This window comes from Phragmites australis, chromosome 23 (assembly GCF_958298935.1).
Source record: "Phragmites australis chromosome 23, lpPhrAust1.1, whole genome shotgun sequence".
Classification (NCBI taxonomy): Eukaryota; Viridiplantae; Streptophyta; class Magnoliopsida; order Poales; family Poaceae; genus Phragmites; species Phragmites australis.
In genome coordinates this window covers 20,806,842-20,832,058 of record NC_084943.1, presented here as the reverse complement: position 1 = coordinate 20,832,058, position 25,217 = coordinate 20,806,842, and the positions used below count along the sequence as shown (strand labels likewise).

Below are 25,217 nucleotides of genomic sequence, written 5' to 3'. Positions count from 1 at the left end.
ATGCTCATTGTAGTTCATGTCTGCGCACATCTCACAAGTTATAACTCACAGTATTTCAGGTTGTAAATCACAGTGTTTCGGATTGTAATTGGGGGATATGCGCAGTGCGAATAACAAGTTATAAATCACAGTGTTAGTTTCTCGTGTTGCAATTATATATCTATGGACGTAAAATTGTAACTGATCTACCTAACAAGTTGTAACCCACAGTGTTTCGAGTTGTAACTGGGGATGTGCGCAGTGCGAATAACAAGTTGTAACTCACAGTATTAACTTATCGTGTTGCAATTATGCATTTCTGTATGTGAAGTTGTAACTGTCTACCTAACAAGTTATAACTTATAGTGTTTCGGGTTGTAACTGGAAAATGTGCGTAGTGCGAATAGCAATTACACATAGACGCAGAATAGCCTCACCACCCCCCACACATATATATATATATATATTTGGAAATTCTTCCACATATGAGCGTGGGATGAATCCAGTCTTCTGCATAATGTAAAAGAAGGAAAAGGAACACTCTAGGAAGCTTAGCTAGCCCAATTCGATCGATCGGTACGATCGCCTTTTCTCGGGGGTGATTAGCAGGCCTAACCGCCTCTCAGGGGGTCATAGGCGTCTAGTTTCGTAATTTTTTTAACGAGGAATCTATTTATTTAAATTTTTAATAAAAACATAAAAAAATAAAAAATCTCGGGACTCGAATTCTTTCGGCTCATATTCAGCCCATGGGCCAGCCACAGAAAATATCTAAAGCCCAAAGGCTCAAGCCACCGACCCACCTGCGCTTCCGAGCCCGTCGAGAGTCGCCGTCGCTCTCATCGCGTTGCACCAATGGCGATCTTGGCCGGCCTCCTCGCCCTCCTCGCCGCCGCGCTCCGGCGCCTCCTCCGCTGCCCCGCGCCCGTACCAGCAGTGGGGTTCTTCCACCCGTACACCAACGATGGTGGTGGCGGGGAGCGCGTGCTCTGGTGCGCGGTGCGCGCCGTGCAGGAGCTCCGCCCGGGCCTCCCCTGCGCCGTCTTCACCGGCGACGCCGACGCCTCGCCCGACGGCCTAGCAGCCCGCGCGCTCGACCGGTTCGGCGTCCGCCTTCTTCGCCCGCCACAGGTACGGCGCGGCCCGATCGGTCGGGGTTTGTTCTTTGAAGTGAAAAAACAAAAAAATTGGATCTTGGCTGTCTGCCTGCTTGTTTTCCTGTAAATTTAGATCAATTTAGTTCAAAGGATAGATCTTGGTGGCGGTTGATTAGTCGTTTCTTTTTAATTTGGTCTGGATTAGCTCGCGGTTTATTCTAGTTGTCCATTGCTGCTTTGGAAGTCCAATAGTATGACCTGCTTTGTCGCAACTGTTGGTGGCACAACTCTCCATCTTCGTTAGCTTCTGTTATTCTTGGATTTGTTTTGGATTAGGTCTCCTTAGTACGAATTATGCGGCAGAGTATAACTTGCTTCCTCTGCATAAGTTAAACATTTGGTACTTTATGTGCTGTGGACTGCTTATGTCTTGATGGTTTCGTTTCGGACATGGGACAAATAGAGGTATTGTACTAGAGTTAACCAAATATCGGGTTTTAATGTGTAGTTGATAAGATCACTCGCTGTGCAATGAGTTGAATTAAGATTATGTTGCTTACGATTATACTGCAAATTACTCCTTACTGGGTAAAAGTTGGATCTTGATTTCATTTTTAGCTGCTATTGTTTCCCAATTTACCGGGAACAGGCTTATAATAGTATCCATTTTGCAGATACCAACTAGTTACCTCTTAGAAGCTATAATCCTAATTAAGGCTATATTTTTGGGGAAGGTCTTATTGGTTTGCTTGATGACTACAATGACCTATGCCTAGATCTTGCTCTGTTCTTATTTCTAAAACAAAGAATGTTGTTACATGATTAATTCTTCTATTGGGCTATAGTAGCTGTTGTTGGTCTAAATACATTCTATGTTTTTTTTTAAAAAAAATAGATCTTGGTACTCGGTAGCTTTAGGTGGAGACAGCTCATGGAAAAAGTGAGATTATCTCCCTAGTCTGAATACATTGTGGATAAAATTAGAATCATGGTAAACAACAGTGATGCCAAATCTATTGAGAAAAGGATGCAATGTTTTAAGTTTTCCATTATATATTTGAGTTGCAAAGTGAGTGTGGCGCCTCTACTGTATATAGAGATTTAAAGCATTTTCCAACATCCTTTTAAATTAAACAGAATGTGCCTTTATTATCTCCCTGAATGTGGGAAATGTGTGTTACATTTTGTCCTTCATATTAATGCATACTATTGCACATGCCATTGTGTTTCCGAAATTAACGAATTTATTTTTGGCAGATGTGACATACTGGCGCTATCTCTAAATTGTTTGGGTTGCATTTTTCAGGTTTTTCACTTGAATAAGAGAAAGTGGATCGAAGCAAGCACTTATCCCCACTTCACAATGATTGGCCAAAGTTTTGGCTCAGTTTATCTGGCATGGGAGGCGCTCACTAACTTTACCCCCCAGTTCTACTTTGATACGAGTGGCTACGCTTTTACATATCCACTAGCTCGGCTGTTTGGTTGTAGAGTCATCTGCTACACTCATTACCCTACAATCAGTTCTGATATGGTTGGACGTGTTAAGCAGCGCAGTTTTATGTACAATAACAACTCTCGTATCACAGGAAGGTATGCACTACACAGAGTAATTCGCTTTGGTTCTTCTTATTGGTGTACCAATATATGTACTTCAGCAAACCATGATGCATTATTGTACCTGGGAAATCAAAATCTCACTATACATGCTAAAATAGCCAACAGTGTATTAGCTAACCATGCCTGTTCTCCTGAGTCCTACCTTAATCTATCTTATTCTCTTTAGTAACTCATGTTTCTTCCCTCTTAAGATATAGTAATATGGATTAACAGGATCGTGTAATACTTCATTAATAAATTATGTCCACTTATTGGCTTAATATTTAATCAACATGACTTAACTTGGTTTAGTTTTGGCAATCTAAATGTTTTTTGCAGCTGCCATAGTTTGACATGAGATCTTAACTATCTTTGTTACTCTATATGTGAATGGTTGCTGTTTTTTTTCCTTGTGTAATAATATCAACCATGAAAACTAACTGGGTACTCATTCGACTGTAGCATTTGGATGTCACGATGCAAAATCCTCTACTATACTGTATTCAGTTGGCTATATGGTCTGGTGGGTTCGTGTGCACATCTTGTAATGGTTAATTCCTCATGGACGAGGTCCCATATTGTAAATATTTGGAAGATCCCAGAGCGTACTAGGAGGGTGTACCCTCCATGTGATACTTCTGCTCTTCAGGCATGTCTAGACTCCAACCATCTATGTTGCTAAACTTTTCTTATCAATCCCAATCAATCAATTTTATGTGTTATCATCATCTGAACACATTTTGGAAGCAAATTAACTTATTATTTTTCATGCTAACCTACTATATAATTAAATGGAGTTGATTCGGTTGGTACTCGCGATGATACCATTGGTACTAATCAGAGACATTTGATGAATTAAACAGATGCTTCCCCTGGAAAGACCGACAACGCCTCCTATTCTTATATCAGTTGCACAGTTCCGCCCAGAAAAGGTATTTCAGCTTAACATCGTGTGAAATTTCTAGCACAAGAGCTTTTCTACCACTATCCCAAATCCCAGTTCAGAGTAACATGTACCTATCTTGCTCTTCAACCAGGCGCATGGTCTTCAGCTGGAGGCATTTGCACTTGCTCTTCAAAGGCTAGACCCTGACTTTCCTAAGCCAAAGCTTCAATTTGTCGGTAGTTGCCGGAATAAAGAGGATCTGGAAAGACTACAAAAGCTTAAGGACAGATCTACTGAACTACACATAGATGAGCTTGTGGAGTTTCACAAGGATATCTCTTACAGGTATTTGTGTTCAACCTAGTACTAAAAAATTCTCACCATCCATGTTCTTTTATCAATTAACAAGTGTGTTCATGTATTTAACAGGGACTTGGTACAGCTTCTTGGAGGTGCCATTGTTGGGCTCCATTCCATGACAGATGAGCATTTTGGAATTAGTGTTGTTGAGTACATGGCAGCTGGAGCTATTCCAATTGGTAAGTAACTTCCCGAGTATCCTATTGATCTTTAGTTGATGTCCTCAACTTCATTCTCCCCAAGGATAGTGTTGGCAGGATGCGTTCCCAGTTCAAGGGTTTGGTTGCAAGTTGCAGTTATTTGAAAAATAATTTCTATTTTTGCTCTGAACATCAAATCCACATTTCAGTATATTCCTTACTGCAATTTTTGGGTTAAATACTAAGGGTAATATGGATTTTTAAAGCCATGAACCAAACACCACTGCAGGTGGGGCTAGACACGCATAGGTTGGATTTTCGATGTCACCAACTAAGAAGACTGGTGCATAAGTCATATCTTTGATGTGTACATTAATCTTGGAAACATAACACTGCCTACTTTCTGCAGCTCATAAATCCGCGGGACCAATGATGGACATTGTACTAGATGAGGACCGCCATCAAACAGGATTTCTAGCCTCCGAGAAGGAAGAATACACTGAGGCAATTAACAAGGTCTTGAGGATGCCAGAGCCAGAGAGGCAAGAAATGGCAGCTGCGGCACGGAAGCGTGCTCAAAGATTTTCAGAACAAAGATTCCATGAAGATTTCACTGAGGCTATCTGCCCAATTTTGTTAGCGGAAGCTTGACAAGCCGCTGTTTTCTCAAACAATCAGAAAGCACTAACAGTTTGCACATGATAAAGTGATTCTATCTTCTGAGACTGAAAGCTGTATCTTGCTTGCGTACTGCATATGCAGAGTTTTGGTTTGAGCTGTTCCTTTTTCTAGATGGCTGAAATGTGCATTATGTACCACCACTGTAAAGAAAACAGATCGCAGAAATGATATCGTTCACTTTGTATGGTACTTTGATTAGCAACAAAACAGTGACGAAATGGCGATCACGGATTCACGGCCCACACTGTTCTGAATCTTTCTAGCAGCATTCCAGTCATTTGCTGAGTTTATTCCTTCAATTTTCAAGCTCATCATTGTGAACTTGAATGCTTCCATTGTACATGAACTTTGAGCTGAACAAAATCCTCTCGTGTAATTGTGCCACAGACTGGTGGGCCCCAAGTGCACTCAAGGAACTAAATGCTCCATTTGTCAGTGGTGATTTTCAACGAATGCTATGAGTGGTGTAACTCCATAATTGATGAACTAAACTTACTGTTTTCTTGAACAAACTAAATGGGTAAGCAAGTTATCACCAGGGCTTCTTATCTGAGTGATTAGCCATGCATGTAACAAACGAATACCACAAAATCTCTAAGCTGATCAAACTATGCCATTTAGCAGATGGGAGCCAAGTCCAGGGAGCTCCACAGCAGCACGTCGCCGTCGCCGCCGCTTGCCTCGGATGACGAGCGTGCCGTCTCCGGGGCGCCGCTGCCGCCTGAATACTCCTCTTGAACCGCCTTGCCATGCTCTGCTGTTTCGGCCGCTGGTTCTTGTTCTTGATGGCGCTGTTGAACTGTCTCTCGCTGCTTCTTCCGGCACGCCTCCCTCAGCCCGGAAAGCTGCTCTCGCGCCGCGTCGCTGGCGTCGCCGAGACGCATCTTGAGGCACTCCGAGACGCCGCTGAGCGCGTAGAGCGACGCCGAGATCTTCCTCTCATAGTCCATCCTCCTCATCAGCTCCTGCACGGCCGTCGTGGGCTCGCCGTTGTCGGCTTCCACCGCGCTGCCGAGCTCCGCCGCCACCACCTCGAACGGAGAGCAGAGCCCGCACTCGCCTCCCGCCGCCGGCGACGCGGCGTGCGCGTCCATGAACTGGAAGTCCAGCTCTTCCTGCTCTTCCTCTTCCTCCTCAATTTCTTGGGAGCTATTTCCGTCGCTGCCGCAGTCGTAGCTCAAGAAGTCGTCAACCTGGAAGCCGCACTCGTCGCCGTGGCCGGTGCCGTACGCTTCTTTGCACGACGGCCCCTGCAGCATCGCGGTTTCTTGCGGTTCCGCGGTGGCGTTGAGGTGCTGCTGGTTGCGGGCCCTGAGCCGCAGGAGCAGGAGGTTGGTGACCTTGGACGGCAGCGCCGGCGTGGGAGCCGCCGCCGGCACGGGATGCACTGCGGCGGCGGCGGCTGGCGTGGGGCGCGGCCAGAAGTTGGTGCGCGTGTTGGCGCCGCGGAGGAGGCAGGCAGCCTCGTCGTAGGCGCGGGCGGCTTCCTCGGCTGTGTCGAAGGTGCCGAGCCACACGCGGATCTTCTGGATGGTGTCCTTGATCTCCGCCACCCACCGCCCCGACGACCGCTGCCGCACGCCGACAAACCGCTTCCTGCCCCGCTGCTGCTGTGCCGCGGCCACCGCCACCGCCACCGCGGCCATGCTGCTACCCGACGCCCATGCACAAGCTTCCGTGGACGCTAACAGTGGCGGCGGGTTGAGCACGTCGTTGCCGCAGTCAATGTCAGAGGCGGAGTGGGAGGCCTTGCGCTTCCTCGCCATGGACGCAGTCGATCGAGCTCAGCTTGGAGGAGGGAGGAGATGATGAACAAGAGTGCTACTATATATAAGGGAGAAACGGAGGGATCGGAGTGGAGACAAGTGAGGAGGAGGCCTTTTTGTTGCTTGCATTGTGCATGGTAGTTCATTTGTTCATTGTTTATTTATTGTGTGTATGTGTGTAACCTATGTTGTTTTGTTGTTGTCTTTGTTATCCTTGATGATAATGACGATGGATTGGCATTGTATAATTTTGGTGCTAAACATATGTACTATGGAGGGGAGACAAGGAGATCTAGCGAAAGAGATCGGATATCTTGTTAATTCGTTGATGTTTAGGAACTGATCTAGAGTCCTCTTTAACACGTATTTGATGCGTATGTCTTCTCAATAAAAAGCCATCTACTTTCTCCTAGTTTTAGCGAGCTAAGCAATAGCTTGTTGATAGAGCTTACAATTGAGAGGCTGTCCATCTAAAATCAAAACTAGCTACTTGCAAGTCATAGAAGTATATCCATAAAAGATTTAGTACTCCCCTTAAAGACAAAGTGAGGGGACGTTTTCTTGCGGTGGTCGAGTTTTTTTACTAGGGAAGTGGTATAATTCATTGATGTTCTTGTTTAGTTCTATCTCTTTACTAGAGAAGTGATCTTTGTTGCTTACCTAACGACGAGGGTTTGGTTGTGTTGGCCTAGTCAGCAGGTGGATATGACATGTACGAGATTGTAGTAGAGTAAAAAATCGAGCACTTATATTACTGCGAAAATCTTATGTGGTTTTTTCATATTCAAGGTAAGCAATTGAGATCTTCATGTTGGTGATAATTAAGGAGAATCCAGCCCTTGGAAGTCGGCAGAATTGTATGAAAAAAATGACACGTAACGTTTGGAACACTATTTTGTGATTTTTTTACTTCAAATAGATACATACATCTAGGATCGTAAAGTAGGATTCGCATAGATCGATGTTGGCTAGTGTAGTCTTGTTGAGGTTCGTAAAACATATGTCCCAATTGATATCCCAGAAGATGACAGAGGAAAGTCCGCGAGTAACCACCCAACCTGTCGTTGATGGAAATCATCGTTTGGTCTTCAGCAAAGAGCTGAGGTGATTTTTTAACGTACTAATTCGATGTTACTACCTCCAATCAAGTAAACTTGACGTTTATTTAAACCACAGTACCAAGATATGGGACAAAGAAGTGGAAAAGGCATTGAAAGGTATCCCATCTAGCTTCTATATATATATGCTGCCTTTGATCTGGTCCATGACATCCAGATATCACCTTTTGGCCATTAGCTCATGTCTTACGTGCTAATCAGAGAGCTTTTAGGTTGATGTAAATATGGTATATACTATATAATTGGTGACTTGTAGGTTTGAATTGATCAACCAACTGGCTAGTGTAAGGCACCTTGTCTCACTCTTATCATTTGCAATGTCAAACTTGATATCACGGTTCTCGAGGCATGTTTGATGGTAATTAGTGCCTGTGGATATGAAAAACCTATATGTTGAAAACCATGGCCTATATTGCTTTCTTAATCCCCTGATTAAAACGTTAACTATTGTTAGCTGTAATTTGATTTTCTTCTCCTCCGTTTGTGTTTGTCATGTATGACAATGACGGTGTACCCAATGCCCCTTTACACGTCCTCTTTTCAGCGGAAGCTTGCTACTTGGTCTCTCTATTCTATTTGAAAGAAATTGCAAACTAGAGTATATCTTTATAGCACATACCTTGATGTCTCTTATCACCTATATATGCATGTTGTGTTTATGTATATGTGTCATTTTGTGCATCTTGTGATTGGCCCCATGTTAGTAGCACTGTTTGAGCTTACTAGCTACATATTAACCGAGTGTCTATTTGCTAGCACAATTAAAATTTGATTATATGAGGATCTGTTTGGAATATGGAGGGTTTGCTTCTTAATCCTTAATCATTAGCTCAAATTTAAACTGAACCCCAAAAATTCCTAAGGAAATTACCCTTAACCAAACATCTCCTAAGATACCCATAATTTCGTAACCACCTGGGCCTTTTATCACCCTTTCTACTTCCTATCTTTTTGGTCCTGGTCAAGTCTTGCTAGTGATCACACGGTGTGACCAGGTCAAGCTAGGCAATTGCAATTGCCCTGGATCTTGGCCAAGAACATACAAATGAGAAAAGGACTTCAAAATCCAACATTCCCCTTAGGTTTACATCACAACACCTTTTCATGCTTTGTGACCAGGACCAAGAAAATGTCAGCAAATGTCCACAAGTTTTAACGAGTAAATTAAATGACAGCGACTTAATTAGAACAAAACAAGTCGTGATAAATTAACAGAGATGTCAGGTGGATATGATGGTCTATATTCTATCCAAGTTGGCAGAAAAATATCACCAGCATATCAGGGGTTTCTAGTTCGTACACTCTTCCCCTCAAAGAAAATAACTAAGAAATTAGGATCCACACTCTTCCTATGAACAAGACAAATGGCGCAACAGTGTTGATATGGTTCTTGTGAACATGGATTCTCACATACCACATTAGGATACACAATCTTGTACATTTCCTAGGAGCAAATAATAAGGATGCCAAATGGCACGAGGATGTTGGCAAGGATGACTAACAACACCACTACAAGTAACAAGCGTCTTTAAGATAGATCAGAATACCACCTTTGTTCCAGCTCCAAGTGGCGATCACATATATAAGGAACACAAATTAAGCAGTTTTTCCGCATTCGGCCTGATCAAAGAATAACAGGTTATGAAGCAAGGGTTAAAGAATTTTATAACAAGCGGTTAGTGCATCATGTTTCTGTGCATCAGTTGATAGATCCACAATGTCATTCTGGTTGGTGAATAGTCACTCTGGCATCAGCTGTTATCACACATACGTTCGCTTATGCAAAGCAAATCTTTGTTGGATCAACATTTGAGGGGAATAAAACTGCAAGTAAAATAGCAGCAAGACACTTTCAAAGTCACACGGTGACTAACAGAGTGCCAACTTGTCAAATGATCTCAGCATATAATTGGGCAAACAATAGCTACCACATCATGATCGATTCCACACTATTTGCAATTTATTGTATTCAGGAAAACAGAACTTTTGACAGTCAAGCCTATATGGTAATATGTATTCAGAGCGGCGAAAGAAAAGTCAAGTAGAACCTAAACAAAACTGAAAACAGAGATAAAGCAGCTGCACCTCATCACAAATGCTCAAAGTGGCAAGCAATCACCTGCTGCATAAGGTGAAATCAATGCAATATTGACGTACACAACCAATTATTAAAAAGGATGATAAAATTTTGAAGATACAACCCAGCACACAAGAAGCTTGTATTGCAAACACAACATCAAAGGGGCAAGGCAACAAAACTTGGTGTCTAATGTCTACACAACAAACTCCACAACAAAAAGGGAGAAAACATTGCACAACAGACAACAATTAAAACTATGTATGTACAGTGTAACACACAAGAAGTACACCTGTACTGTTGCATATGAGATCGTCAAAGCCAAACCAAAATTCACACCTCAGAAGGCAGCTGCCATCTACGATTTATCTGGATCTAGATGGAAGACAAGAGTGGTGCAGTTTGTTCATCTGAGTTTGAAGAGCGTTGGATAGGTTTCAACACCGGGTCAGAGTATGCCGTTACAAGTTTGCTGAAGAATTCTGCCATCTCCGGTTTGCTCTGTTCTTCTCTATCTTTCTTTATCAAAGACTGCGTGCACAAAAAGTGAAATGTGAAGATATTGCCACATTACAGGCCACAGAAGTGACAACGGAAGGACGAGGTGACAGAACAGTCATCAGTGTTAGTAAATAGTAAACGGATCCACAAACTAATGCATATGACGTACACCTGTACAAACACACAAAAATAGTACCTCAGTGGAGTATGCTCGAAATAAAGGCAAAAATCTGTTCCGGCAGAATTCATTGAAAAGAAGGGTAAGCACTGGAAGAGGCACCAGCAAACTTGATGCGAGAGGAAGTTTCTTTAACCCAAATACTCCAATAGCAATTATATGCATCACCACCAGAGAAAATATTGTTGTGTTGTGCACGATGGGCCAAAATCTTCCTCCAGTATCATACTTGGGCCAATACACATTAAAAAGCTGCATTTGTGCCATTCGAAGTTACACATTCTACAACATATAAAGTAAAACACATGCATACTGCAAATATCTAGTGGAATGAGCTGGACAAGACAAAGCTAAGGTGTTTCTAAAACGCATATACTACTATTCTGCTAGAACTGCTTGACCAACTACACCATGAAAAGAGCATTTGAAATATTAAATTGAAGATTAACTATATTTATCCAGTAACAGAATATTCCACTCGTCGAATGCATGTGTTTCATATAGGAATTTTAACATTTCGAAATAATACATTGTGTAATCACTTCTCTATTATCATAACTGAAGTAACTATATCCGCAAATACTTCAAGAGATCCACATACAAGCAGACATTGACATTCAAAACAAAATAATATAAATCTGAAGTTTCATGCCTAAAAGCTTCAACACATGTCAGTTACATGCAAAACGTGTCACAAAAGTTCATCACTAAATGGTCTAGATTACCTTTTACTTTCAGGAAGCACAGTGTCATTATATGCTACACATCCTTAGAACCTGGCATTATATGCCTTACACCCACATTATCAAGATTTCATGACCGCCTCATGCTATAGTTTGTGAACTTATCATAGTAATTCACACCCAAAAAATAATTCGCCAAATTCTTCAGTGAACTCAAGCAAATTCCAGTAATTTTCCAAAATATGAACACATCTTTTTTTTTTGTTTAGGAACTGTCTGCCTTCCGAAACATGGACACATCTAGATATCACTGTTCTTTCAAACTTCATGCAGGTTATATGACTGTATGTTGCGTAGCAAAAAGACAGATTAAAAACTAAGAAAATAAACCGCAATGTTCTCACCTGATTACAATATATAAAGTAACCAAGGCAGAAGTAAACCAGTACAAATGGGAGGATAAGGGGGGCTACAATAAAATATGTGAGTCCAAGAAGTCCAAACAAGAGAATCCGTGGAATTTCACTATGATAAGGCATTGAAGGAGCTTTGGAGTTATCCCTCTTGCAACATCTTGCACACTTTCCCCACAAATGACACAAAAGGGGAGCAGTTTGAGTGAGTTCAGATGTTATGCTTGTCCATGACGTCACCACATATGCAATAAAGAAAGAGGCCTGCATAGCAAACACAAGACCAATGACAATTTAGCAATGCACAACTAATATAGAGACCAATACCATACTAAATAAACGATTATTGTGTTTTACATTGAAGGACTCACAATACAAATATGTTTACACAGATAGCATTTATATAGGCTATGTTTAAGCTTATATGCTTGTTACTAAGGCTATTAACTTAAGAAACAAAGACATTATATCAATGTAAGTGTATCATGTCCACTGGAAAGAAAATGTAAATGCCGTATGAAGCATAGAAGGAAGAACATGTTTCCGGAAGTAATTCCTGATAACTTTCTCGAATAACACTCCAAAAGATGGACCAAACATACGTTGTGTCATGATTCATTAAGATAATCAAGAAATCCATGAGCTACCTGTGCTGGTACAACAACTGCAAGTTTTGAAGGTATTTCCTTTGGATCAAGGAAAATCTCGAATTGACCTAAGACTGAACCAGTGAGAACATTGGCAAAAAACACAGTCCATATTGTAAACCGAAGCATCTTATTGCAAGCACTTCTCTCAATCCTACTAACAGAAACAAATCCTTGCATAGTTGAAAATAGCTTCATTATTGAAGGCACATAGGAGGAAAGAAACTGAAGAATGACACTGGGAAGATATCCTGTAACTAGTTGACTCACAGCAGCTCTGCAAGGATAAAACAAAAATAAAGCCCAGATAGTGAGTTAGTGGGGCTACCCTTTAACGCACTACATTGGATAAAGTATTCCAAATAACGAGACACGGAATCAGTGAAAATATAAATACAAATCTATGAAGGAAACTAACATTTCCAGTATGTTCCTCAGGAAAGGCAACCATTTCTCTAGTTGTTCCAGATAGGTGAGTCCTTGAACAAATGCCACAACTAGGAGAAAGACAAGTATCAGGAGAATTGAAGCTACAAATACTACAAACTTGGAGATCCATCTTTCCATGAAGGATGTAGAAAAGAAAGGCCAATAAACATCATGAGGATCAGGAGCATGCTCAGTTTGCCACTCAGTTGGATTGTCTGACTGCCTAATGTAAATTGCATTTGCAGCACCATATCGAGATTTGAACGAAACAAACGCAGCAGGAATTTCCTGAAGAGATATGAAACAGTAAGTATAGATCAGAGACTCGCAAAATGTTTGTGCCTGTATACCATGAGCCCATCTAGTTAGTTTTCGCAATACCAAATAAATACAAAAATCTGTACCTGTCTCCTAGTAGCATCTGATTGTTCCATTCTAACATTCTCTTCTAGGTCCTCCAGCCTTTTTTGATATTTTCCAAGAAGATCATTTCTACCAAATAATCCAAGAAATTTTCTAGGAGGGTTTCCAGAAGACCGTCGTACATATTTTAAGTTGGTAAGCTTTGTACAAATATTCTCAGCATCATTCTGGACAGAAATGCAACAATCGGAGTTAGTGAAACCAGATCCTAAATTCAGCAAATCAGAATGAAGAAATTGTGAAACTGATTCGATGTAGGAACGGAATGATTTAGAGCCTGCCAGGTAGCAAGGCAAACGAGCAGCAATTACAGACGCATCCAGGATAAATGAAAATGTATTCTGTGAAAAATGAAATGCTAAAAAGGTGACGGGAAAATGATGCACCAAATAAGGATGACAACCATAGACAACAACAACAACAACAACAAAGCCTTTGTCCCAAGCAGGTTGGGGTAGGCTAGAGAAAAAGAAAAAACCCATGGAATAAGCTATATTCTTCCTTCCACCATCTTGGCATTCCTTTGGAGCAATCTGGTATTTATATTACAGATTTGTGAAACCATGGATCTAGAGAGCACTTCTCCAACCTAACACAATGTCCGATGTATCATTTTTGGGGGAAGACACCCAATGTACTACTTCGGAACAAAATCAGTACATGTATATGTTGTCCAACATATTGGTCTTAAGAGCACTGTGTACAGTAAGCTTGTGACAACTTTTATGTCGTAATAATTTGAATAATACATATCTTGTATACTGAATAAACATCAATGCAAACAAAATTGCAACTTCAACTATGCTGTGCTGCTATCGTTATAAGAAATACAAGGAAACAAACTAGTAAATGAAGTCAGAAGGTAAAGACTGGTTAAAACTGGAACAAAATGCAAGTCCAGTACACTTAATAGGCTAATTCTAGGTTTTTTTTCTCTCATGCAAATATATCGCCAAACGATCCATTGAAAACACACAAGAAGTCAATCAACAGACACCCCATATAAGTATTTAGAATTGTCGGTGGAGTGAAGGGTTGTAGACATCTATTCATAATTAAGCAATAGAAAGTAGCAAAAAGAATTCAATCTTACAAGAAGACGGCGAAGTTTGCCAGTTTGATGAACAACTGTGTGTGACAAGTAGGTGGATGAATGATACTCTTTGAAGAACTGATCAACAGCATCACCCACTGAAACACCATCAGATACTGGAATAGCTCGAACAAGAACTGTGAAATGCTGAGGTAGTGGCTTTGAAGTCATAAAATACTCTAGCCTCTTGCTAGAAATATATTTGTACTCCTGCAAAGAGACAACACGAAAAATGTTTATAAAGACATATAAGATCAGTAAAAATTAAAGAAGAATTTTACAGAAAATAGTTGTAGGATCAAATGCGGAAATGCCAGACCCAATGAGTATGCATTAATTAAAAAGGACAATGAGCTGTGATGAACTGTATTGATACTAATATATTGGGTACTAGGGACGTATCCTGTTGAGCAAAAAAGATGTATACAAAAGCGTCTACGAATATAGAAAGAAGGTAACCAAAGGAAACAAAAATATTAACTTACTTACATGATACAGTAGGTAGCATGAAATTCCAGTTATGATATACACAGCAGAAAAATGAAGCCACAATCTGCAAACAGAGTTACCAAAGGTAATGAGTACATTTCTAGCTCATGAATAAAGATTTTTTGGGGAAAGCTCAAGAATAAAGATAATTTGTAATACATCATAAATTTACACTCCAGCCAAACAAATGCATCAGCATGAAGCATTAAACACTAAGCAGACACTATGGACAGAGTGTAACCATTGCATGTCATCCGCACCAAACTGTAAATACCGCAAACAACTTTTCTTTTTCTCTTCGAGGGAGCTAAAGCATGTTCTCAATCAGAGCCTTGGTTTTTCATTAAACTAGCCATTTAGCATGATGTAATTCATCAGATAAGGTAAATCAAGATCATCATGCATCATTCTTATGAACACTAGACGAGCACTGGGGAAAAACTAAACTTGTTACCAAATTGAGCAACCTAAGCTAATAATTGAGCCTACTACTAGCACAAGACCACATTCCATGAAGCTAAAAGCCTATAACACCACGGAATCAAGAGTAGCTCGGGAGTCCTAACGTAATCAGGGCACAGATACAACCTCAGTTAACGTTAAACTATACAGTACACACCATGTAGCTAATCAACCAGTTAAATGAACCAGTTATTTTGACCTTGGTTCACTAAGCAGAAGACCAAAACCCTCTAAGAAACACAAATTTGCATCAAATGAAGCAACAAGAAGTTCGAATTCCTCACTTGCTGGACCCGTCCTGGACGTTGGAGACGCTGAACAGATCGACGGACTTGTTGGGCAGGTCGGAGAAGTCAATCTCCCGCAGCTGGTCCCCCAGGAAGTTCACCGGCATGAGCACCCCGACCCCAAGCACCGAGGCCGCCGCGAAGAGCCTAATGCTGCACCACCCCACGAGCTCACTCGATTGAGCAAACAAACGAACGAAATCGGGAGCACAGAGGAGAGGCGACGGCGAGGAGGGATTTTGGGGGGGGGGGGGGCGACCTGAAGGCGAAGATGCGGACGAAGACCACACCATCGAGCCCCGCGGCGGCGTGGATGTCCTCCTCGGTGCGGCGCCACGCGGCGCCGAGCCACGGCTCGAGCGGCGCGTAGGGCCGTCGCGGGGAGTAGACCTCGACGTACTGCGGGCGGCGGCGGAGCAGCGAGTAGGCCGCGGCGAGGACCACGGTGAGGGCCAGGTTGAGCCCCACCGACGTCGCGAGCGCCGACAGGATCATGGCGCCTACGGCGCTGGGGAAAGCTTCCCGGAGACAAGACGAGATCGCGATAGGCGTTGGAAAAGGTAGGGACGGTTATGGCGTGGGCCACTAATGTCAGTGAGACACGTGGCGCGCCTGGTGTGACGCAGTGGTCGGCGTGGGTCTATCCGGAAGGGGGACGCGTGGCACCCGGCTGCCGTCACGTGTATTCCGGCAGTATATACGTGCGCGCTGCTGCCAGGTGGCAGGTAATAATATACATATTTTCTTTTTTTCTGAAAGATAACATAATATTTTCAATAGACTTCGCTGGTTTTCAATTTGATTTTTCTCTCTCATTTCAAAGCACATAAGAGATTTATGAGTTGTTTGGACGGTGACATTCCATTCCACTGCTGAATTACGGAATCAGAAGACTTTTCTTACCCGAGTGTACCAAATACCCATCCATCTAAAAATACAAGGCGTATTTTAAACTTATAAATATATTTAGTGTATAAAAAATATTCAAATAGATTCATATTTTTTAAATACTTTCATATTGTATTGGTTTTTTAGTTATAAATGATATATGTGACAAGAAAATAATGATTAAAGTTTAATTTCAAAAACAAGATCTAGCCGTTGATCCAGCTTTTAAATCGGAGATTCTACATGCAAACACACCAAATGGTATTCTATTTCATTCGAAGAAGAAGTGGTACTCTATCCTTTATTTTTCTTTCTTATATATAATATCAAGCCTCTCACGATACTAACAATCAGTCGAATATGATTTTACTGAGCTGGTCTGATTGGAGACACGACATCCTCTTAATAAAATTCTAAGGGGATATCCTCCCCTTGGTGCTCATTTTTTTCTTATACACACTATAAACATTTCCCTTCTTAGTAATTAAGGTAGAACTCATGCCATTAAAAAAACAAAAGAGGGGAGGAAAAGCGGTATCCTATCGCCGTTAGTCACCATGCAGCAAATGAGGGCCTAAGCATGAGAAAACTTGGTACACAGAGGCCAAAAAAGCAGCTAGTGTATTACCTGATCTTTTGCAGGAACCAAAGCCCAGCTACCGGAGGAAATCGGAAAAGCACTAACGTAAGCAGAGCAGAAAATCGAAGGTGGAATGGTTCGATGCCATGTATTAGATAATGAGCAAATAAACTAAACCTAAATTGGCAGATGTGGCCTAGCAATCCAGCACAAAACGCCCCATACAACTTGCATACAACGCCCCACCGGCACATGATCAAACGATCCAAGCCCATGCTAGCTCATATTTCCCACGCCACGTCCAGACACGAACCCTACAGCAGGTCAGCGGCTCTAGGACTCCTGGTGGTGGCTCCACATTAGTCCATCTTGCTCTCTACCTCCACTACTCCACAAAAAATCGATATGGAGGACGGCGGCGCGGGAACCAGCGTGGGCGGCGGCGGCGACATGGGCGATGGCGGCGTGAGCGGAAGCAACGCGGGAGCCAGCACAGGCATCTGAGCGAGTGGTGGCTGCACGGGCAGCAGCGCGGGCGGCTATGCGGGCGCAGGCGGCTATTATGCGGGTAGCTGCGGCACGGGCGGCTACACGGGTAACTATGGTGCGAGCAGCGGCTCGGACGTCGATGAGGGAAGCAACGGTGCAGGCGTCAGTGGCGTGAGCAACAGCGGCGCGGGCAACTGCACTGGCGATGACGGCAATGCAGGTGGAAGTGGCAACATACATCCAAAATGATCGGATGTATGCGTCGATTTATATCTATTTGGTTTGATACCTATAATTGGATTGAGTATAGTGTGGATAGAGAGGCTACATTTTACTTTGTTTGTTATTTGTTTAAGGATAATAGTCATGCGGGTGGAGATACTTTTGTGAATGGGGGATTTAAAAATTGAAACCATAAAAAGATGTTAACGAAATATGTTGGTGATATTAATAGTGCCTATAATCAAGCTCAAGAGAAATATGATTTCTTTGTGAAACCTAAAACATCAATTAAATAGTCATTTGCTTTGACAACCAAACAGTACAAGTTTCTTTACATAGCCCGCTTAACATGGTCACTTAGGTGCATAAGGTTTCTCTTGAGACAATGGTTGGCTTTTCGTGGGCATGATGAAAGTGAAGATTCTAAAAATAAAGGAAATTTCCTTGAGCTTTTAAATTTTCTAGCTAATAATTTTTAAGAAGCTTCTAAAGAATGCTCAAAAAAGTAAAATGATAGACCACAAGATACAAAAGGATCTTATAAGCTCTTGTGCCAAGGAAACTATCAAGCTTATTATGGAGGATTTGGTAATAAATATTTTTATACTTGCTGATGAATCTAGTGATGTGTCCTTAAGTGAACAATTAGCTCTTTGCTTGCGTTATGTTGATAAAAAGGGAAAGCTAGTTGAGAGATTCCTTAGTGTTGTCAATGTTGAAGACACTACATCTTCAACACTAAAAACTGCAATTAAAAATTTGCTTAGATCCTCAGTTGAGCTATTCTATGATCCGTGGATAAGAATATTATGTAGCTAGTAACATGAAGGGTCACATTAATGGTTTGAAGAAACTTATTATGGATGAGTCTCCTTTTGCTTTTCATTGCTTTTCTCATCAACTTCAATTAACCCTTGTTGTTGTTGCTAAGGAGAGTGGTGATGTCAATGGTTTTTTCAACAACTTTCATATTTATTAAATATTCTTGGGAATTCTTGTAAGAAGATAAGAATGCTTCGAGTGGTTCAAGCCGAGTATATTATTGAATCATTGGAATTGGGTGAACTTGAAACCGGTCAGGATTTGAATCAAGAGATGGACTTGGGAAGGCTAGGTGATACAAGGTGGGAATCTCACTATAAAACTATATTACAGATTATTACTTTGTATCATCCAATTCGAAAAGTTCTCATCAAGATTGGGGAAGACTATAGTGTGACGGAGGCTATATCGGCTCAAACTATGGTGACATTATTTGAGTTCATTTTCATGTTATATTTGATGGAAGAAATATTTAGGTACACAGATGACTTAGGCAATGCTTTGCAAAAGAGAGAACAAGATATTGTTAATGGTGTTCTCTTGTTTATACCACAAAGGAACAATTGCAGTTATTGTGGGGGATGGTGGATGCCTGGATGGGATACTTTCCTTCAAGGTGTTATTTCTTTTTATGTGAAGCATAATATCAAAATTGATGATATGGATGGTCGCTACAAGCTGGTTGGAAGATCTCCAAAGTTCTATGGTAAAGTTACAAATAAACACTGCTTTCATATTGATATGTTTAGGGTATTATTGATAGACAACTTCGAGAGTTTAATGACCGGTTTGATGAGGTGAACACAGAATTATTTATTTGCATGGCATCATTCAATTCTAATGATTCATTTGCTGCATTTGATAAGGATAATTTGGTTAAGCTTGCTCAATTTTATCCTAAAGATTTCACAAAGGATGAAATGTTGAAACTTCCAAATCAACTAAGAAATTATATTGCAAATGTGCAAAGTGATGAGAGATTTAAAGATGTGAAAAATCTTACCGATTTGTCTATTAAGCTTGTTGAAACAAAAAAGAGCGACACTTTTGAAGTTGTTTACAAGGTTCTTAAATTAGTGTTAATTCTTCCTGTAGCGATAACTAGTGTTGAGAGGGTGTTTTCTTCAATGATTTATGTGAAGAATAAGCTAAGGAATAAAATGGGAAGTCTGGTCGCATTTATTCAGCGGGACTTCTTTTTGCACATTGAGGATGATGCCATCATAGTTGCGTTTCAAAAGATGAGGAACCATAAAGTTGAATTGTAATTTCGATTTTTTTTTTAGAGTTTGGATGTTGTCATTATCATGAACAATTTTACTTTGGAGATTGTATCTCGACGTTGTTTAATATTTATGGTTATAAAAAAATCCAGGTATATATAATACCATATGTATACACAAATTCAAAAACCTGGGCCTACCACTACCCCACACACCGCCAGCAAGCTCCTCCGTCCAGCGACTCCTGCCGAATTCGCCTCCAACTAGGGATAAGATTCATCCAAAATAGGTATCATATTTCTCAATGATTTCATAAATATCTTTATAATTAATGATCAGCTAATAATTGATTAATTGCGGTTTGTATGAGATATATTTCTTTTTGTCAAACCTGCAACAAAAGGGTGTTGGATATGATCTCAGACCCTCTCTCTCCATAATGTATCCCAACTGATGGACTGAGAGTTGGGGGGAAGATCGACCCATCTCGCGCCCTGATCGGGGACGTAACCAACATTGGTTGTGGTCCCATTCTCGTGCAATGCGTACATAAATAAGGGAGAGCTGGCACCTCACGGGATCCATCTTTCCCGTGAGGACTAGCCTCGCCCCGCACATCCCAAAGCCCTAATCCAATCCTAATATACACGATGAAATGGAGCAAAGATCATGTGAGAAACCGACTAAATAGTATTCTAATTGATCATCATGATCATCTGTTTAATCATGACCACAATAATTAACCGAAATACCATCCCAGTAGTCATGGCACGTGTTTTGTGCCTAAGATCAGAACACATGTCTTTCTAATATATAGCATCACAACAAAGCTTAAGAAAGAATGAGTAATTATATTATATTACAAGTTCTTAGGCATTCAACCATTTACAATAATTTACATCAAAAACAAGCTAAGAAGATAAAGAACAGATCATCTCCTAATCATAACTAGAAACTACGCATCGGAAGATTAACATCTACGAACCAACAAAAACTAGATGAAGCCATATACCCTTAGGCTCCACCCAAAAACCTCGCCACACAAGCCTAGGGAAAGAAAAATACTTGAGCAGATATCAGTAGATGTGATTGGACAGTTTGCATCAGGTTCAGCCCCACGACCAGTGGGGCTGGTCGCGGGTTGAGGCGAGGTCCCAATGAAGCTAATCGTGCAAACCTCGTACTGGTCTCGTACTAAGGAATGAGTTGAGAAGGACAAGTCTACATTCCGACGATATGTACTTGCCCATCCAACCACTAAGTCTTTTCTCAAGTCTCTCCTCAGCACCTTTCCAATCTGAGTTACAAAGTTTGCGATAGTGTATTGGAATCCTCAGATAGCGCAGAGGGAGCTCTCCCTAAGCACATCCGAATAAATCTTCATATTGACTCACACTATCTGTCGCTTCACCAAAATAGAATAATTCACTCTTATGAAAATTAATCCTTAAATCAGATAATTGCTCAAAAGCGCATAGCAAGAGTTTTATATTTTTAGCCATTTTAAAGTTATGTTCCATAAAGAGAATTGTATCGTTAACATATTGAAGGATAGATATATCACCATGGACTAGGTGAGAAACTATTTCTTTTACTTGACCTGCTCTTATCGCTTTCTCGATCATTATTGCTAACACGTCCACCATAATGTTAAATAATATCGGCGATAGGGGATCTCCCTAATGTAAACCTTTTTCTAGTTTGGAAGTAATGTCCGGTTGAGTCATTAATTTTGATGGCTACATTTCCTCCAAAAACAAATTGCTCAACCCAAGAGCATCATTTCAGTAAGAAACCTTTCATCTGGAGGCTCTATAGTAGGAAAGTACATTTAACTTTGTCATAAGCCTTATCAAAGTTAATTTTTATTAAGACCCCATTTAATTTTTTTCAATGGCGTTCATGTATAGTTTCATGCAGAATTACGGGCCCCTTCAAGAATTTTGCGACCACGCATAAAAGTTATTTGGGTGGGATGGATTATGTGATCCGCTATGTTATTTATGTATAGTTTGAAGCTGACATTCAAAAGCAAATTAGCCTATATTGCTGAATGCGATATGTTCCCTTAGTTTTTGGTAAGAGGATAATTTCCCTGAATTTAGGTTAAATAGCGAAAGATTTCCAGAATGTAACTTATGGAACAATATCATCAAATCCTCATTGATTACATCCCAAAAAGTTTGGTAAAATTCCGTCCAGAAAGCATCGGGGTCGGAGGCTTTGTTGTGTGATATATCATCGGTCCATGATTCTCGCATAGAGAAATTGTTCAACACAGGTGGTCTGAACAGTTCTTTATAGTAGTTTGTTATGTATTTCTGCAATTCAATTTCATCCTCAATTTTACATCCATCCTGCTCTAGGTAGGGAATTCTTTGTTTTCTGTGTTTTTCATTTGCTATTGTTTGAAAGTAGCGAGTGTTATTATCTCCGTACAGGATTTTATCAACTTTTACTTTTGATACCATTTTGTGTCCACTTCACGTAAAAGTTTGACTAACTTTTAGTTGGCCTCATTTTTTAGCTGAAGCTCCGATTCAGATAGTGTATAGCCTATTAGACCATCTCTAACAGTTACCTTAAATTTTCATCCTCAAAATACTATTACAGCATCCCTTATCACTATTATAGTATCCCCCATTCCTAATACTGTAGCAGTACTGTATCACTGGATACAGAATTTGTTGGAGACGAATTTCCAGTACTACAGTACACCGCAAAGTACTGTAGCACTGGAATTTTCAGTTTTGCAGATCCTGTTAGAGATGGCCTTAGCCATTTCTCATAGGAAGCCTTCTGTCCAGTGCATGGCCTATTAGCCCTTTTTTCATGGCTTTTGTTTTTCCCTCTATACTCTATTATTTGTTTCTTGTGATTTAAATCAAATACAATTCAAAAGAATTGACTTAGAAATTAGCGAAACCGGATTCAGTAATCAGTAATTTGCGAAACCAAAGGCAACAATTTGCAAGATGTATTGAACTTTAAATGGGGACTTTTCGGTACGGTGTGTTTCATTTGTTAGGATGCTATATTTGAATTATTGTGTTTTTTCAGAAATTATAAAACCAACCATATATGCCATATGGATCTTTTTCCTTACTCCAGTCGTGAACAACGTCACGATCTAAAGCAATGGAGTAGTATCAAGTCAGTCTCAGCAATGTCTGAAATCGATCGATCAACTGCACGTAAGAGAGAATCCCTCGACGGTAGCGATGAACAGCAAGTGCTAGACGCTGCAGCTGCCAATTCCAACTTCCTTCCTCCACGGAATCATCGGCAACCTCTCACTCACAGATGCTCTACCTGTCGGTTTCAGTAACTACCCTATTTAATAGAGCTTAGTTCCAGATCTACTTAGGATTTAGAATTTATATAATGAAATAAAATAAAATAATTTAAATATATATTTTTATTTTAAAATAAAAATAAAATATATAAATTAAATATCCATAATTTATTTATAGTTCTTACTAAGATTTTTTAAGCTGAAACTCTACTAAATATGCTTATGTGGAAGAGCTCAAGCTTTGAAACTGTATATTTCTAGCTCAAAAAATTTATAAAGCTAAGACATATAAATACAGTATTCGTATTTAGATAAGTTTTTTTATTTCTATTTTAATCTAAAATAAAGACTTAGATTATTTTTTAATCTCATCTAAAAACACAAGATAGCCGGAGGCAGAGCTCATTGGCTGGCAAGCCTGGCATCTTGTCGCTGTGACTGCACTACTGTACGAGTACGTGGCTACAGTACGGGCCGCACAGTTGCCAGTCATGGACGTGGCGGCCTCCACGGGCGTGGCGAGCGGCGACCCTCGCCTCCTCGTCGCCGTTGGTCTCGTCACCGTTTTTTTGCTCGCCTCGGTCCTTGCTGCTGTCCGGTCGAGGCGTGGTCAGGGCGGCGCGCCGAGCCCGCCGGCGCTCCCGCTGCTCGGGCACCTCCACCTGCTCGGCAAGCCGCTGCACCGCTCGCTGGCTGCGCTCGCCGGGGGCGCACCGCTCCTGTCCCTACGCCTGGGCGCGCGGCGCGCGCTGCTCGTGTCCACGCACGCCGCGGCCGAGGAGTGCTTCACCGCGCACGACGCCGCGCTGGCGGGCCGACCGCTGCTGCTCGCGGGCGAGCGGCTCGGGTACGGGTACACCACGGTCGTGTGGGCGTCCCACGGCGACCACTGGCGTGGCCTCCGCCGGTTCCTCGCCGTCGAGCTCTTCTCGGCGTCCCGCCTCGCCGCGCGCGCCGCAGACCGCTGCGCAGAGGTCGCCGCGATCGTCGAGAACCTGCTCCGCGACGCCGACGGAGGTGGCTCCCTCGCCGCAGTGGCCCTCCGCCCCAGGCTCTTCGAGCTGGTGCTCAACGTGATGCTGCGCTCTGTGACCGGCGCGCGTGGCCACGCCGGCGACGTGCGCAGGTTCCAAAAGATCGTCGAGGAGACCTTCACGGTGAGCGGCGCGCCCAGCACCGGGGACTTCTACCCGGCGCTGCGGTGGGTCGACCGGCTACGCGGCGTCGATGCAGCGCTAGCGCGTCTGCAAACCAGACGCGACGCGTTCGTCGGCGGCCTCATCGATGACAAACGGCTAAGGCGTGAAGCCGGTGACCGAGACACGGAGAACAAAGGCGCCATTGACGCGCTCCTGTTGCAGCAAGAGATCGATCCCGACCACTTCACTGACACCGTCATCAAAGGCATTGCCTTGGTGAGTAGTCTCTGCTGGTTGCAATCTAGCCTGTACATGATTCGTGTCTAGCCTATGGCATAGCATCAACATGCTGGTTTATGTGCAGGTACTACTCACCACTGGAACCGACACATCGGCGCTGACCACGGAGTGGGCAATGGCGCTGCTGCTGACACACCCGGAAGCAATGCGGAAGGCGAGGGCCGAGGTCGACGCTAATGTCGGCCCGGCCCGGCTGGTGGAGGAGTCCGACATCACAAACCTTCCATATTTGCAATGCGTCGTCAAGGAGACCCTCAGGCTCTGCCCCGTCGGCCCGATTATCCCGGCGCACGAGGCCATGGAGGACTGCACCGTCGGCGGGTTCCACGTCCGGCGCGGCACGATGATCCTCGTGAACGCTTGGGCGATCCACCGGGACGCCAAAGTCTGGGACGCGCCCGAGGAGTTCAGGCCGGAGCGGTTCCTGGACGCCGGCACGGTGACCGCGGCAGTCAGCGCTCCCATGCTGCCATTCGGCCTTGGACGGAGGCGGTGCCCCGGGGAGGGCCTGGCGATGCGTCTTGTTACCTTGACGCTGGCGGCGCTCGTGCAGTGCTTTGAGTGGGATGTCGGTGACGGTGGCACCGTTGACATGGCCGAAGGTGGCGGGCTCACGATGCCGATGGCGACGCCGTTGGCAGCTGTCTGCCGGCCCCGGGAGTTTGTCAAGAGCATGATCTCTGCTTCAACATGATGAACCGAACTCAGGCTTCTGAAGGAAAAACAAAATTGGATAATACTGGATCATGTTTGTTTCAGTATGCTACTAGTAATACTGGATCATGTATGTTTGTTTCAACCGTGGTTTTTAAAAAAGCTGTTTTTTTTATTATGAATTTTAAAAAGCTGATTCTAAGTTGATTGTGAGATTAGCTTTTGATGTGAATGAAATGTATATATATATATATATATATATATATATATATATATATATATATATAATATCATGTT

The 25,217-nt window shown here is 42.3% G+C and overlaps 4 protein-coding genes across 4 annotated transcripts; 2 read left to right on the top strand and 2 right to left on the bottom strand.

Moving 5' to 3' along the window:
• The first annotated feature begins 767 nt into the window (after positions 1 to 767).
• LOC133906513 (GDP-Man:Man(3)GlcNAc(2)-PP-Dol alpha-1,2-mannosyltransferase) lies at positions 768 to 4,984 on the top strand. The gene is made up of 7 exons (XM_062348439.1): positions 768 to 1,110; positions 2,383 to 2,669; positions 3,138 to 3,324; positions 3,539 to 3,607; positions 3,713 to 3,906; positions 3,991 to 4,100; positions 4,471 to 4,984. The coding sequence occupies exons 1-7, from the start codon at positions 835 to 837 to the stop codon at positions 4,710 to 4,712; spliced, it is 1,365 nt and encodes a 454-aa protein (XP_062204423.1). The 5' UTR covers positions 768 to 834; the 3' UTR covers positions 4,713 to 4,984.
• A 35-nt stretch (positions 4,985 to 5,019) lies between these two features.
• Positions 5,020 to 6,766, bottom strand: LOC133906514 (ethylene-responsive transcription factor ERN1-like). Its single transcript, XM_062348440.1, has one exon. The coding sequence runs from the start codon at positions 6,506 to 6,508 to the stop codon at positions 5,360 to 5,362; it is 1,149 nt and encodes a 382-aa protein (XP_062204424.1). The 5' UTR covers positions 6,509 to 6,766; the 3' UTR covers positions 5,020 to 5,359.
• Positions 6,767 to 9,774: 3,008 nt separating this feature from the next.
• Positions 9,775 to 15,853, bottom strand: LOC133906163 (CSC1-like protein HYP1). Its single transcript, XM_062347969.1, has 10 exons — positions 15,568 to 15,853; positions 15,306 to 15,461; positions 14,560 to 14,623; positions 14,071 to 14,280; positions 12,959 to 13,144; positions 12,544 to 12,842; positions 12,126 to 12,402; positions 11,470 to 11,742; positions 10,401 to 10,634; positions 9,775 to 10,234 (listed from the first exon to the last, which is right to left on the bottom strand). Exons 1-10 carry the CDS (start codon positions 15,801 to 15,803, stop codon positions 10,079 to 10,081), a joined length of 2,091 nt encoding a protein of 696 aa, XP_062203953.1. The 5' UTR covers positions 15,804 to 15,853; the 3' UTR covers positions 9,775 to 10,078.
• Positions 15,854 to 23,242: 7,389 nt separating this feature from the next.
• On the top strand, positions 23,243 to 25,133 carry LOC133906164 (cytochrome P450 81Q32-like). Its single transcript, XM_062347970.1, has 2 exons — positions 23,243 to 24,242; positions 24,331 to 25,133. Exons 1-2 carry the CDS (start codon positions 23,319 to 23,321, stop codon positions 24,958 to 24,960), a joined length of 1,554 nt encoding a protein of 517 aa, XP_062203954.1. The 5' UTR covers positions 23,243 to 23,318; the 3' UTR covers positions 24,961 to 25,133.
• Positions 25,134 to 25,217: the final 84 nt, after the last annotated feature.